The 14,875-nt window shown below is 38.2% G+C and overlaps 1 protein-coding gene across 6 annotated transcripts in view; it reads left to right on the top strand.

Annotated features, from left to right (window-relative positions):
• TAX1BP1 (Tax1 binding protein 1) overlaps positions 1-14,875 on the top strand; it is a 49,064-nt gene that overhangs the window by 11,553 nt on the left and 22,636 nt on the right. For all 6 annotated transcript variants that reach the window (XM_028525574.2, XM_036010460.1, XM_036010459.1 and 3 more), the window contains 5 exons: positions 2,991-3,178; positions 6,819-6,977; positions 8,698-8,846; positions 9,156-9,246; positions 12,592-12,777. In XM_028525574.2, the coding sequence (XP_028381375.1) occupies positions 2,991-3,178; positions 6,819-6,977; positions 8,698-8,846; positions 9,156-9,246; positions 12,592-12,777 (773 nt within the window). The remainder of the gene's footprint in view (positions 1-2,990; positions 3,179-6,818; positions 6,978-8,697; positions 8,847-9,155; positions 9,247-12,591; positions 12,778-14,875) is intronic.

Below are 14,875 nucleotides of genomic sequence, written 5' to 3'. Positions count from 1 at the left end.
TTTTGTTTCAGATTTTATTTATTCATTTTTAGAGAGGTGGGAAGGGAGGGAGAAAGAGAGGGAGAGAAACGTCGATGTGTGAGAGATACATCGATTGGTTGCCTCTTAATACGTGCCCAGCTGGGCGCCTGGCCCACAACCCAGGCTGGGAATTGACCTGGTGATCCTTTGGTTCGCAGACCGGCACTCAGTCCACTGAGCCTCACCAGCCAGGGCTATCCTATTTTATTTTCAACATTATTAACCTGATAGGAGCATCGTCTGGATAGCTGTATTACTGTTATTTTTTTTAATCCTCACCTGAAGACATGCCCATTGCTTCCAGAGAGAGGGGGAGGGGAGGGAGAGAAACATCGATGTGAGACAGAAACGTTGATCTGTTGCCTCTCGTGTGTGTTCTGATTAGGGGCCCCAACCCAAAATCTAGGCATCTGTCCCGACTGGGAATTGAACCCATAACCTTTGGGTTTACCCGATGACCAACTGAGCCACAGCAGCCAGGACTTTAATAGATAGCTTTAAATTGTAACTCTGAAAAACTACATCTTGTTTCTCAAATGGTATTTGAACCACATTTCTTAGTATTTTTGTAAGTTTTTAAAATTAGACCATGATTAGTTTGTAGACTTTCTATTGTCATGATACCAGAGTTTATTAGTCAGACTACATTTTTGTTTTCTCTTTAAACTTTGAAAATAAGTCTAGTGGCCTTATTTGCAAAGTTACTGAGACATGGATTAATAGTTTTAGTAGTAGATGTGAGGAGGGCGAAATTGTTAAAAACTTTAAAAACTGTCTTGCCAGATGTACCTCTATATTACTCTTCTAAAAAGTTTATTTTGAAATAGTTTTAGATGTAAAGCTGCAAAACTAATACATAGACTTAACCTATTCTCTTTAACCGTCTTCTCTTAATTTTAACATCTTGTATTAGCCATAGTACATTTATTTAAAAAACAAGAATTTAACATTGGTGGAATACCTTTGACTAAAGTACACACCTCATTCAAATTTCACAAAGTTCCTAGTGGTGTTTTTCCCTGTTCCTGTTTTTAATCCCAAACCCCACATTACATTTAGTTGTCGTATCTCCTTGGTCTCTTCCAGTCTGTGACAGTTCCTCATTCTGTCCTGTCTTTCATGACCTTCACAGTTTGCAATAGTACGGATCAGTTTTTAGATTTCCTTTCTTCCTTTTTGGGGGGCGGGGGGGTAGCTTGTTTCTTATTTTGGGCTTGTCTAATGCTTTGTCATGATTGCATTGAGGTTATACGTTTTTAGGAAAAATACCTTAGAACTAATGTACCCTTCTCAGTACATTGTATCAGGGAGTACACAGTGTCCATAGATCTTATTACTGGTGATACTAATCTTGATCACGTGGTTAAGGTGTGTCTACTGGCTTTTTTCAGTGTAAAGTTAGTATTTTTCCCTTTGTTGTAATTAATGACTATTATGCAGGAGCTACTTTGAGACTAAGGAAGTATCTTGTTTCTCCTCAAGCTTTCACCACTCATATTAGGATCCATCACTGGATCTTGCTTACAACACTTACTGTTGTTGTGTTTGCCTAATGATGGTCTTGTGTGCTGAGTCTTTGCATATTTATTAGTTGGAATTATGTTAGGAAAAGTCCCCTTCTCCATGGACTCATGGATATTTAGTCTGTGGAATAAAGCCTGATACTATCATTTTTGTTGCTCAAATTGTTCCAGCTTTCTTTGGTCGTAGGGAACTTCATCAAGTGGGCTCCTGTGTGTTTTTCAACATTCCTCTTCTCCCCCCTGTTCTTTTAGAGGACTTCTTACTTTCAAGCACCAGATGATGTTCTAGGTTTGCTTTGTATTTTTCTGCCCCTCCTTCTTTCTAAAGAGAAAGGCCAGCTATTTTTTAAAGAGTGAAATCAAGTGAAATAGATACCATAATAATGAGACTGAAAATTTTAAGATATAAAAGAATAACAGGCATGGTGATTACAGATTTCTGAGTAGATAGTAATATCCAAGATAAGGCGAATACATTCAATTTTGTATGTTCATTTCACAAGCACTTAATGCTTCCTTTTTATTTTTACAAGTCATTCTGGGGGATTCCAGAATTTTTATACTGTATATCTGCCTTCATATTTCTGAGGTCTTGGTATAGGATACAAAACACGCGTATAATGAATAGTAATACAAGGTATTCTGTGGAACCTTTTTTTTTTTTTTAATTAAAAAATCATGGGAGCTTTGAAGAGGAAGTAGATTGATATTGTGCTAGGGTAATGCAGCAAAATTTAAAAGAGAAGATAACAGTTGAGTAGAAGGAACAAATGCTGCGCATACATTTGTCAGGTAGTGGGCTGTATGGTATAAATACATTGTCTGTAGATACTTGGGGACTCCAAGATGGACGGACGTCTTTGTGTCTCTTTTACAGATGAGAAGCAGTGAGGCTCAGGGCGGTTAAGTAAGTAATAGCGGTAGAGCTGGAATCCAGAGTAAATCTGTGTAGTTCCAAAGCTTATTTTGTTACACAGCATCGTCAGACCTCATTCTCTTTTCTGTCGTTACACAGTTCATATGTGTAGCACATTCCTTTCGTAAACATCTCAAGGGGAGATTTCTTTATATGGTCTATTCTCACCCCTGATAATCCTCCTAGATTTTCGTGCTGGTTCTTCCCTTGCTCCTCCTCCAGCCTTCCTGTCTTTGAAAACTACATACTTGACCCTCTCTCAGATGACTTAGTTTTGCTCTTAGTGAAGATTTGTGGAAGGAATATTCTGGGGATATAAGCTTAGACCCAAGATAAGAAAGCTTAGGCATGTTAAAAGAAGAAAGGATGATAGTCTAGTTTGGATAGTTTATGAAAGACAGGAAAGACATACCCTAACTGCCTGGAACAGGGTCGGGAATGAGAGGAGATGACAAGTATTGTTAAATTTAATAAAAATAACATTTTATTAAAGGACGTATAATAATTTTTGTTTGTTAACTTCCTCTTAGGATATTACCTTCCAAATGATGATGGAGAATTTTATCAGTTCTGTTACGTTACCCATAAGGGTGAAATCCGTGGAGCAAGTACACCTTTCCAGTTTCGGGCGTCTTCTCCGGTGGAAGAACTGCTCACTATGGAAGATGAAGGAAATTCTGACATGCTGGTGGTGACCACCAAAGCCGGCCTTCTTGAGGTTGGTACCAACAGTGAGCTCGTGACTTGTAGATACTTCTAAAGACAGCATGGGAGAGCATTATCTACATTAGCATTTTAAGAATTTTCAGGTTATGCAAGAGTATAACTTGAAAAGAAAATGCTTTTTAATTAAAATAAACTTAGTATGTTATTTTTGAAATACTTCAAAAGTCCGGCACAATTATATTGAGTTCACTGTGGCCAGGACTGTCCCCAGGGCCTGTCAGTATTTTGTGCATGGTAGTTGTGCAGTAATTGAGAGAATTTGGACCTAAAGCTTTCCTAACATTCCCCCCCCCCAACCTTTCTCCTGTGGTGGTGGCCTAATCCGTTAATTGTAGAGTAGTGCAGATTTGGGGGTGAGGCTGGAGGGAAAGGGGTTAGAGCAGTAAACTGTCACTGGTTGTGAACCTTGTTTCACTGTACCGCGGGCATGCTCTGTCCCAAGTGCGGCAGAGAATCGGGGAAGCGTCCCCGTCTCTTAAGTGGAGGTTGAGTATTTCTAGAATGATTTTTTTCCCCTTGTCATCTGATCAAATAAATAAGCTCGGATTAACGACAGTTAAAAAAGGAAAGGCATAAAGCTTCTTACCATTTTTTTAAATTGAATATCTTGGAGTCATTGCATTGGCTCCAATAGGAATTTACTCTGCATATGGTCCAATAATGCCTTATGTCTTAATTTTTAGTAGTTATTGAAGAAAAAAATTGAACATTTCTTATTTCAAGATATTTCTCAATATCTCTCTCCTGTTAGAGTGTTACATTTGTGTTTCTGTGAAAAACTGCTGCTTTCATTGGTTCAGCGTATATATTTGGTTAATTTATATTCACATTTAGTCTGTGACAGGTCATTGCTTTTTATTTATAGTCAGAGGAATTTTTTTATACATAAATATTTCATGCCTTTGATTTTATCTTATTTACCTTCAGAAACTGAGATTAGAGAAAAAAAGACAAGAAGTTATAGATAAAATACTTTAAATAAGGCAGTTGAACTAAGACAACTTGAAGGAACCAATCATTTCTTGTGAATTCTTCCATATCTTCCCTCCCCCCTTCCAGAAATTCTTCTCTTATCTTAAATAAAGAAATGTAACTTTTATAGGGTGCCTAAAACATTTTGTGTTGACAAGTGCTCGATGATCAAGGTTTCTAGCCTGGTATTTGAATGCTAGTCGGAGATGCTGGAACAGGCCCCGCTCGTAAGAAGAATGCAGTTAGTTTACATTGCAGTGTTTTGAATACTTGCGGACCACCCTGATGTCAGGGCTGCAGATGGAGAACGGGCATTTGGCTCCGGCGTCTCTCTCGTGCACGCCTTCTAAGTAAATTGGGACACTGTTCAATCTGTTTCACTTATTCCTACTTGCAAAGGAAATGGAAATTGCCATCTCTTAGGGAAATACTTTTGAGAAAAAATGTTTTTATATTCTGACCAATTTTTGGACAAGCCTTTTAAGTTTGCATGTTCATCTTCCTGGCTGGATGGCGGCTGGTGGGAGCGTCGTCCTGTGCACCAGAGTGTTCTGGGGCCGACCCCCTATCGGGGCACAGGCCTAGGTTGCGGGTTTGATCCCTGGTTGGGACGCCTGTGGGAGGCAACCTGTCCATGTTTCTCTTTCTCTCCCTCTCCCTCTCAAATCAATAAAAACATATGCTTGGGTGAGGATTTAAAAAAAAATTCACATTCATCAACATCTTTAGTGATTTTTAGCTAAAGCTGCACAAAATTAGTACAAATGAGATTCCCTAAGGTATGATTGACATTAAAAAGTAATTAATGAAACAATCCTTCAACATATGACTCTTGACTGGATCCTTGATTTTTATTTATTTTTATTATTAAAAAATTTTTTTTAAGATTTCATTTATTTATTTTTAGGAGAGGGAAGGGAGGGAGGAAGAGAGAAGAGAGAAACATCAATGTACGGTTGCTGGGGGCTGTGGCCTGCAACCCAGGCATGTGCCCTGACTGGGAATCAAACCTACAATGCTTTGGTTTGTAGCCCGCTCTCAATCCACCGAGCTACGCCAGCCAGGGCTGGATCCTTGATTTTTTTTTTTTTTTTAATTGGTATTTTAGGTATAGTGGGGGATATTTAACTATGGACTATCCATTGGATGTTATAAAATTACTCATTTTCTTAGCTATTATAATGGTAATAGTTGAAGAGGAAATTTACTGGGAGGTGCTTGCTCTGAGTTCTTAGGGGTGAAGGGTCTGCAGTTTTGTTCCAGACGGCTTATTCCCCGATCCCCCCCCCATTACATAAATAAACAAGTACTGAATATAAAGGGACATAAAATAAACATGGCAAAATATTAATGAATTTAGGTGATGGGTGTATGGGTGTTCATTGTAAAATTTTAACTACTATACGCTTGAAAGATTGAGGGCAGATATTTGACTTTCATACATTTTTATCTAATTTGAATTTCTTTTAAAAGTGTCTACTTAAGGTTCAGTAAACTCTTCAGCTAGTAAATGCCAATTAAATGAATTACTGGGGAAAAGTGGTTCTTTTATAATGTTTCCTTGCACTATATCAAGATGTATCTATATATTTTACCTGTCAGAAAGTTTAAAGGCAAAAATAATTTCTTTCAAAAAATAGGTAAGGCGTGAAAGAAGTTCAGTGAATAAATCAGTTTTCTCTTTTGAGGACATTTACTCCTGTTACTTTCATTTGGCGTGATGAATAAGGTAGAAGGGTCATTCTAAAAATTTTCACCCTTCAGTTTTCATAGAAGCTGTTTTAGAGGTTATTCAGTTTGTTCCCATGCCCCTGGAAAACTGGCTTGGGGGTACTGTTGCTGTGGGAAAGCACCGTGCTCGGTGACGCCGCCTCTGTGGGGCCCTGCCTCTGACTGTGCGGCCTTCCCCCGTTAGCATCAGCGGCTTCTGGTTGTAAGAGAGGTAGTAACCAGTTTAGGTCTCGTAATTTAGTCATTTTGTTAGAATATTGTAGTTCAGATTTTCCTGAGCTAAGTAACTATTAACGTTCCCATGATAATCAGTTATATTAATATATTGTTACAGTCTGCATTTTACTACTAAAATTTGCGTTTATTTATAAAGTTTGTTTTAGTTTAGGCAAATAAAGGCCATTATATAGAGACATTTATTACCTTACATAGTATCTTACAGAACCAAACCTTTTAATAGTAACCCCACAGTTGAAGGACTTATATAAGATAAGGAAGTTCTTAATAGATTCAACAGTTTTCCATAAATTTGCGTTCAAGAAGAGATACACATTTTCTTATTGATTATTATTCAAGATGAGAAAAGCCCCGAGTCAAGTCATTTATGAAACTTTATGCTTTATTTTAGTGCTGATTTGAAAAGTGACTAGTGTGAAATTTCATAACAAAATTATGTACCAAGTAAAATTTTGTACTTTTAATATTTCTTCTTTGCCCGACCAAAAGAAGGTCTAAATTTATGATCCATGAACTTTTTACCTGAATGCTAAACAAGGTTGATTGACATAAAGTATACGAAACAGTTCTTTCTGTGAATTTCTTTACTGTTTTTTTGAAATGGAAAATAGTTTGTAACATATGGAGGACAGTAAATGGTAATGGAAAATACAGTAAAACATTTTTTTAAATTTAAATTTTTTATTTCACAGTTGAAAATTGAGAAAACCATGAAAGAAAAAGAAGAACTGTTGAAGTTAATTGCTGTTCTGGAGAAAGAAACAACACAACTTCGAGAACAGGTTGAAAGAGTGGAAAGAGAACTTAACCAGGAAAAAGAAAGGTGTGACCAGCTGCAGGCCGAGCGGAAGGTTAGTTGTGTCTGATGTAACTGATCGGGGTTGACACGGTACGTGACCTGAAACCCACTTTTTCCAAAAATTGAACCAGTTAAAGTGAGTGAAAACTGTGTTGAATAAGAAGTGGCAGTCAGATATTTATACAAAAAACAGGTCAGTTTCTGTCAGCCTTCAGCCACAGTTGCTTTTATGTTGTAAATGATTGAAATTTTGGAATTTTGGCACAAGGCTTGATGATGGTAGTGCCTGACAACTATTTCTAGATGCTTAACACCTGATTGTAGAGTGTTTGATTGATTTTGAGGGTAGGGGTTGGAAATACAATTAGGAATGTTAAACACTGAAAAGGAGAAAATAGAATAAAGGAGTTATTTTCCAAAAAGCAGAATTCAGTGAAATGAAATACTGTATTAACAGAATTTTAAAATCCTTGATGTGAGAAATTCTATAAGTCACCCTAAAAACATCTAGTTAATATTGGTGCATTTTTTTTGAGCCAAGAAAAAGAGAAGTGTAAGTATAACACAGTGCGATTTATCACAGTAGAGACACAAAGGGATTTTAGTTAGTGGCTGAAGAGAATGGTAGAAGACAGCTATAAGTTAGTCATTGACTTGTTCACTATTTTCTCAAGAAAAGTAATTTGTTAGTTTTGACAGACTTAAACGGACCGTGATTCCACATCTCACTTAGAACTAACCGGGTGCATCGTACTATGTCTGTCGACAGCACTGACCTATAGTTCCCTAAGGATGGCGTCTGTTCCATTATTCTTGAACAAGGCCTGCGCAGTTAGTAATTGTTAACGGAACCATTAGTGAGTGCAGTGGTTCTCAACAGTTTTACTGCTCCCGTGCAGTGGTTGCATTTTGCACACCTCTGCAGAGATGCTGTCAAACGGCTTAAATTCTGAAAAGATTTCTCTTGCCTTATTCTATTTGGGATTGCTCTTTGGAGTTACAGGGTAAACAATGTGTATAACTTTAAATCTCCTTATAAATATGTGTGGTCTTCTGCCTGAATGAACTTTAGCCTTTTTAGTTGAAGATACGTAGCCGTTCTCCCAGGTTTACGCTGGGGAACACTGGGAGTCCTGCAGCTGGAGTGTCCTGCAGTAGGAACAGGGTGTTCCCTTTGGCTAAGGAACCACGTTTTTATTTGAACTTTTAAAGCAGGTACGTTAAATATTAAAATTTAATAAAACCTCATCATATGTGCCTGCCTTGACTCTTAGGACATTCGGCTTAATTTTTATATTTGTTTCGGCTTCTTTGAATATTTGTTCATACCTCTGAGGCACTGTGGCAGGAACACTGCTTTGTCAGTATAATTACCAGCTGGACTAGTGCTCTGTGCTGGAAGGAGCGAGTGTTCACCTCGGTAGTGTCGTGTGGAACCTGATTTGTCATTGGGGTAACATTGAAAAGTGAGATGTGAAAAATGATAATGACTGATTAAAATTTTTTCCCTTCATTTTTGTTTTCTGCCCCTCTGGTGAAGAAGTTAGTGAAGTCAACAAACAGGATGTAGGAAAATATGCAGGGAAAATTGTTTAATTTAGTATATGTAAATTAATATGTAAACGTTACCATTTCAGGTCTAATATTTAGTCGTATAAACTTTTGATGGGACAAAGGTGGGATTAACACTCAAGAGTACATAGGTTATTTTTAAAGATGTGTGTTTGTCTTACTAATTATGTTTCTCAAAATACTTTATTGTTGTTTCTAAGGAACTTACTGAAGTTTCAGAAAATTTAAAAATGGAAAATGAAGAACTTAAGAGGAGATACAATTATGCTACATCCAAAGCTGTGAAGCTTGAGGAAGATATTGTGTTAGTGACGAATAAAGCGATTGAAAAGGAAACTGAGTTGGACAGGTATTTTTGGCACTTCTTTTTTAAATATTTTATTTATTTGTTTTTAGAGAGGGGAAGGGACGGAGAGAAACATCAAGGTGTGGTTGCCTCTGGTGCGCTCTCTGCTGGGGACCCGACCCCGCAACCCAGGCACGTGCCCCGACTGGGAATCCAACCAGCAACCCCCCTTGGTTTGCAGGCCAGCACTCAGTCCGCTGAACCACACAAGCCAGGGCATTTCTGACATTTTTAACAGATGTTTTTATGTTTTAAAAATGTTATATTTAATAGTTTTTTTTCTTTATGTTAATGTTACTTTGCCTTACTCAGTTTGAAGGACAAACTCAGGAAGGCACAGTGTGAACGAGAACAACTTGAATATCAGCTGAAGACAGAAAAGGATGAGAAGGAGCTTTATAAGGTAATTTATTTTTTCTGTTTTGGTTATGTATCTACTGCTGTGTAAGAAGCTACCCTAGCACTTACTCAGTGGTCAGAAATTTGGGATCAGCTCCACCGAGTTGTTACAGCGCAGGTTCTCTTGTGCAGTTGCAGTTGGGGGTGTTGGCTCGGGCTGCAGTCACCTAGTGGCTCTGTGGGAACTGGAAAATTAGCCGTCACGGTGGCTCACTCACGTGACTTCTGGCAGGAAACCCTTCAGTTCCTTGCTGTGTGGTCTCTTCAGTAGTGGCATGACGTGTCCTTAACACGGCAGCCAACTTCTGCTGCAGTGGGAGCCGTGCACGAGGGCGAGGAGGAAGTCGGAGTGCATGTGATGAGCTAGTCCCCAAAGCTGTGCACTGAAGCAAGGCCCCTGGCCTAGCTGAGGGCGCAAGCCCCATGTCTGGGGGAGACGAGTATCCAAGGACTTGAAGATGGATTTTAAAACCACTGCATTGTGTATAGTTCATAAAAGTTAACTTTCAGGAAGTGAATTTTCCAGTATTTTAGGTACTTAGCAGATAGTGTATAATAAGTCAAAGAGGTTTAATGGTGACAGGGTGCCTGTTCATCAGAATGAATATACCCAGTTATCTTCCTCCTGGAGGAACACTAGACCTTAAGGAGAGTCTCACTGGATTTTAGCGGTGAACATCCACGTCTTCGAGTTTGGCTTTCGGACTAGTCTTCAGGGACTGTCACTTCATAAAGGATACTCTCACTGATGACAGACATTTTACCTTTTGTGTTTTTTCTTCCTTTTCTTCTTCAGTGATTCAGAAGTATTATCCTAATTGTCAGTCATGTTGTAGATGCAAATTGGGACTTAAGTGGCTCATAAGCAGTTCCTACTAGTAGTTGCAGATGAGGAATTTCAAGAACATTCTGAGTTATCAGTACTATCTGGATAAATGTGGTTATATCTCATCTCTTGATTAGATTAGAAAAAGACGATGCTTGTATTTGATTAAAGATAAAAACAACACTGCATATAGTCAGTATTTGAGAGTCACTCTTTGTACTGAGAAACTAGAATATGATTTGTTGTATTGCCACTGAGGTGTTCTTCTTATTTTTGGTGGTGGTGGTTTTTTAAAAGGTAAGAATGCTGAGTCTGTGGGGCAGGGTACGTTAGAGCAGAGCATGGATGGAGAAGTGTCGCTTGTTGTGGGTGAGAACCAGTCTGTTGCTCATGACAGTCAGACAGCTGCTTGAGTTGGAGTGAGCACGTGTGTATTTACCACTTCAAAACAGGAAGAAAAATGGTTGAAGATTCACTGGGGGGTGACTTTATGATTTGACTTTAAGAAAAGGTTTGCAGAAATGTTTGCTTTTTAACAAGGTTTTGTAGAAAGGGGAAACAAAACAGGTAATACAGAGGAAGAATGGATGCATGCAGCAGGATTACCACTTAAATGATGTTTTTGCAAACCACCTCAAATGCAGGTTTTTAACTGAGTGGAAATTTGGCATCTGTACTAATTTTTAATTTAATGTTATGAATTTCAGTGAGAATGTTTCAGTTTTGTTGCCAGAAGACCTGGGCTTTATTTCTCTGGATAATTAAATGCTTTCCATGTTGTTTTTCCGTTGGCACAGTAGGAGATAATAAGATTAATAGGATGTTTGTGTCTTCATTTTAATTCAGCAATAAATAAAGTTTATCCTTAAAGATATACTGTTTAGTATTGAGAAGTAAGCCAGTATCGTGATACCTAGAATGACTTAGTTTGGAAAGAGGATAATAATAACCCTGTCACCTTTCACCTGCCTTTCTTTCTCTCTTCTGTTCTGAGAACAGCACCTGGGTATTTTATAGAGGGTTGGCAACCACATTTTAGGGTAAATCCAGCATTTATTTTTTCTTTTCTATTCTAAATTATTTGTCCCGTATCTTACCTTCCTGCACTTTCTGCAAACACTCTCTGTGTGTCGGTTGTCCATCTGAACGACAAGTCCTTGACAGAGGCCTTGGCAGGGAGGAAAGAAGGGCAAGAATAAAGGGTCTTGGAGATTTACTCTTTTACACTCTTCTGATAGCTTTGGTTTTCTATAAGCATTAGAAGTTGGGATCAGAGTGACATCGAACTTTTCTATTTGCGTGCACTCTCAGACACCCCCCACCAAGTGTTCTCTGAATAGTGTTTTATCTGTATTGTGTGTACCCCGAAAATTGGAAGTAAAACTCTTCCTTAGGGATTTTTGTTTTGTGTTACTTTAGCAAGGAGATTCCACTTACTGAGTTTGATAAGACATTCTTAACCTCAGAATTTTCCATCCAGGTTGTTCATGTGAGCTCCAGAGAGATTCCTTTTCTCTCCTTCCTCTAGCCCCTGTTGGATCATATGACCCATTGCTGCCCTATCAGAATTTAGAGGAGTTGGTAAAACACTTTCCTGAGCTAATGACTGTGAAAATTGGATGGTGTTTTAAAGAGATGCTGCAAAGGTGTGGGCCGCCGAGCCTTTCAGAGAACCCAGACTTATGTTCGGTCCCTGTGAACAGAAGTTAGTCTTTCAGCATTCCATACGTTTACAGAGTAGAGTGCAAGAAGTATGGTAATTCATTTATCTGTGGTACTCTTAACCAAAGCAGGATAATCCTTTCTAGTAGAAACTATGTGTGTACTGTTTATAATTTCAGTTAATGGAGTTTGATTTGTATATCTGTTGTGAGCAAATGAGTATCCATGGCCAAAGTTCCTGGAGAAAATGTATTGGGGTAATTAATCAACAAATGTATTTTTCAGCACACACAGGAAGTAAGTGATACAGTTTTCACAAGCAAAAAATGAATTGCTTAAGATGTTTCCTAGAATCTCATTATGTGTTTATATCTGAATATGTCTGTAGCATAATGTTTCTCCAAAAGAACAACCAAATCCATTTGCAATGAAAAAAAAAGATTTTATTTATTTATTTTTAGAGAGAGGGGAAAGCAAGGAGAAAGAGAGAAACATCAATGTGAGGTTGCCTCTCACACGCCCCCTACTGGGGACCTGGCCTGTAACCCAGGCATGTGCCCTGACTGGGCATTGAGTCCATTTGCAATTTTTTAAAAAGAGAACTTGAAGTCATTAAATCAAAGGCAAAGACTTTAGAGATCAAGGAATAGTGTTCGACCTTAGAATTACTAGTCTTTGTGGAAGGTTTAAAGCAGAAAAGCTCAGCTAACCACTGGGCTGAACACGGGTCTCCGGACTGTGAGTGCAGAGTCTCCCGTCCCTCAAGCGGACTTGGGCCAGAGATGAACAGTGGTGGCATTTTAAACTTGGACTTGGGTTATGGAGTTAGAATATTCTTGACATTTTCAAGCACTGTTACAGGTACATTTGAAGAACAGAGAAATAGAAAACACCAAACTTGTGTCAGAGGTCCAGACGTTAAAGAATTTAGATGGAAACAAGGAGAACATGATCACTCATTTCAAAGAAGAGATCGGCAGGCTGCAGTTCTGCTTGGCTGAGAAGGACAGCATGCAGCGGGCCTACTTGCTCACCACGGCGAGTAAGGTGAGTGCTTCTGCAGCTGTGTTCCCGTGTCGGGAAGCGCTCTCTCTCCTAGATGCGTACGGTCTGGTGCTTTCTGTTTTTTGTTGAGTTTATTGGGGTGACATTGGTTAATAAAATTATGGGTTTCAGGTGTACAGTTCTATAATACACGGTGGTTTCTATTTTTAATCTTCTCTCCTCCGGCCTTTTCTTTCGAAGACGTTTAAACTTGTAAGAAAAGTTGGAAGAACGGAACAGTGACTACGTACAGGACACACGTATGTCCTTCTACGTACGTCCTCAAGAAAAGGCATAGCTGTTCCGTACGTTCTGTTGTAGTCATAGCGAAAGTTCCAGTTTCAGTTTCATTCTTGGTGGTGATAGGTTTACTCATTTGTTTGAAGTTCCGTCTGCCGGTCTGTCCATTGTGTTAGTGCCTCTCCCTGGGGTTTTTGAGTCATCTGTGGGGTGGCACTCGAGCTCACGTGAACCGCCGACTCCCCGCTGAGTGGCCGCTCCCAGTGTGTTTCACCCCTCCGCCTTCCCCTGCATCAGCTGTCACAGTAATGGCTGCAGGAGGGCGATGTGAAAATCTGCCCTTCCTTTCCCGTTTGTTAGTAGGTAGATTCTTTTATACTGAGAAGAGGTTCCCTGTTGCCCTGTCTCCCTTCCATGTATCGCTGTGGTCTTTGGAGGCTTTTTTGTTCAGTGTACATTATCATCGGTCTTTTTTATACTCAAATCGTCCCATATGTAGCCAGGGGGAAACTTTTCAAATCTACTTATGTCTTTTGATACATCTCCTTAATGCTTTGAATACTTAATTGTTTTGTGGCACAGTTGTATGTTACAGCTTTAGGTATTAGCCATTTTTCCAGGGAGCTCTTTTTTTTCAGTAAGGAATGGTATTTTGAAACCAAGAACTGGATACTGTTGCTACTAGGGGTTGTAGTTTCATTGGATACTTTAATAAGCCTTTAACTTAAATTGATATGTTCAATTCAAATCTAGTACTTTAGGAGTTCTTCCTTACCTTTCTCTGTTCCATAGTTATATATATATCTCTTCTACCAGTGTGAGAACCTTCTTTTCCCAAAGCATTATTATATTTATGTTTTCTACCCAGCTATACACGCCAGTAGATTCAAGTTATGTCAGTGTCACTTCCAACAATTAGTCTCCTAAATAAAATTAAGATCTTTTCCACCTCTTTTCTTAGACTGTATTTCACTAAGGATGTACAGGGTACCATTTTCAAAAGTTACTTGAATGAATTTTTAACATACTTACGAATTTACAATACAGTTCAGTTTATTATTTGTATTTTAATTTGTTTTTGCAATCCTAACCTTTTGATTTAATTTTTAAATATGTACAGTAGTTGCATCATACAAAAGCCAAAGTAAAATAGTAGCATCATACAAAAGTCAAATGATAAAAAATATTTACTCTGCTGTCTCAGTCTCTTCCTTTAAAAAAACCCTTTTTAACCTGTACCCACAGGTAAACGTTTTCTTCAGTGTTCAGTTTGTCCTTCTTATGTTTCTTTTTGCAAAAATAAGCTTATAGGCACGTGTGTATGTGCATACTCTTTGTAACCCCCTTCTTTCTTAAAAAGGGGTGTCATGCTGTATGTTTTGGGGTTTTTCCTTAAATGATTAGAAAAGTCATTTATACTAGAGTGTTATTATACCCTTTTCCCGCTCCTTTTTTCCCTTTTGACATCTGGAAACTGACAGTATTTACGTAATTAGATCTAACAGTGCTATACCTACAAAGATTTCTCCACCCCAACATTACATAAATAAGCATTTGCATTTCCCTGTAAGGAGCTATCAATTTAAAAACCAGTGGGTTATACTTTTTCTGAGTTTACATTATTTTTAGTACAGAGATGAAAATAGAATAGTTGAATAAACTAGATGTATTGAGCTCATAATGTGTAGTTAATATTAAAGGAAATAATTTTATGGCAATTTTAACTTTTTAAAGATATTTTTAGTTTTAAGAGGTGCTTAATTTTTCATTTTCAGTGCCTCATCTTTGCCATTTGCATATCAATATATTTTAAAGCTAAATTTTAAATCTATTCATAACATGTAACGGTCTATTAATATAT

This window comes from Phyllostomus discolor, chromosome 10 (assembly GCF_004126475.2).
Source record: "Phyllostomus discolor isolate MPI-MPIP mPhyDis1 chromosome 10, mPhyDis1.pri.v3, whole genome shotgun sequence".
NCBI classification, from domain to species: Eukaryota; Metazoa; Chordata; class Mammalia; order Chiroptera; family Phyllostomidae; genus Phyllostomus; species Phyllostomus discolor.
The sequence above is the reverse complement of the archived record's forward strand: the minus strand, read 5'-3'. Positions and strand labels throughout refer to the sequence as shown.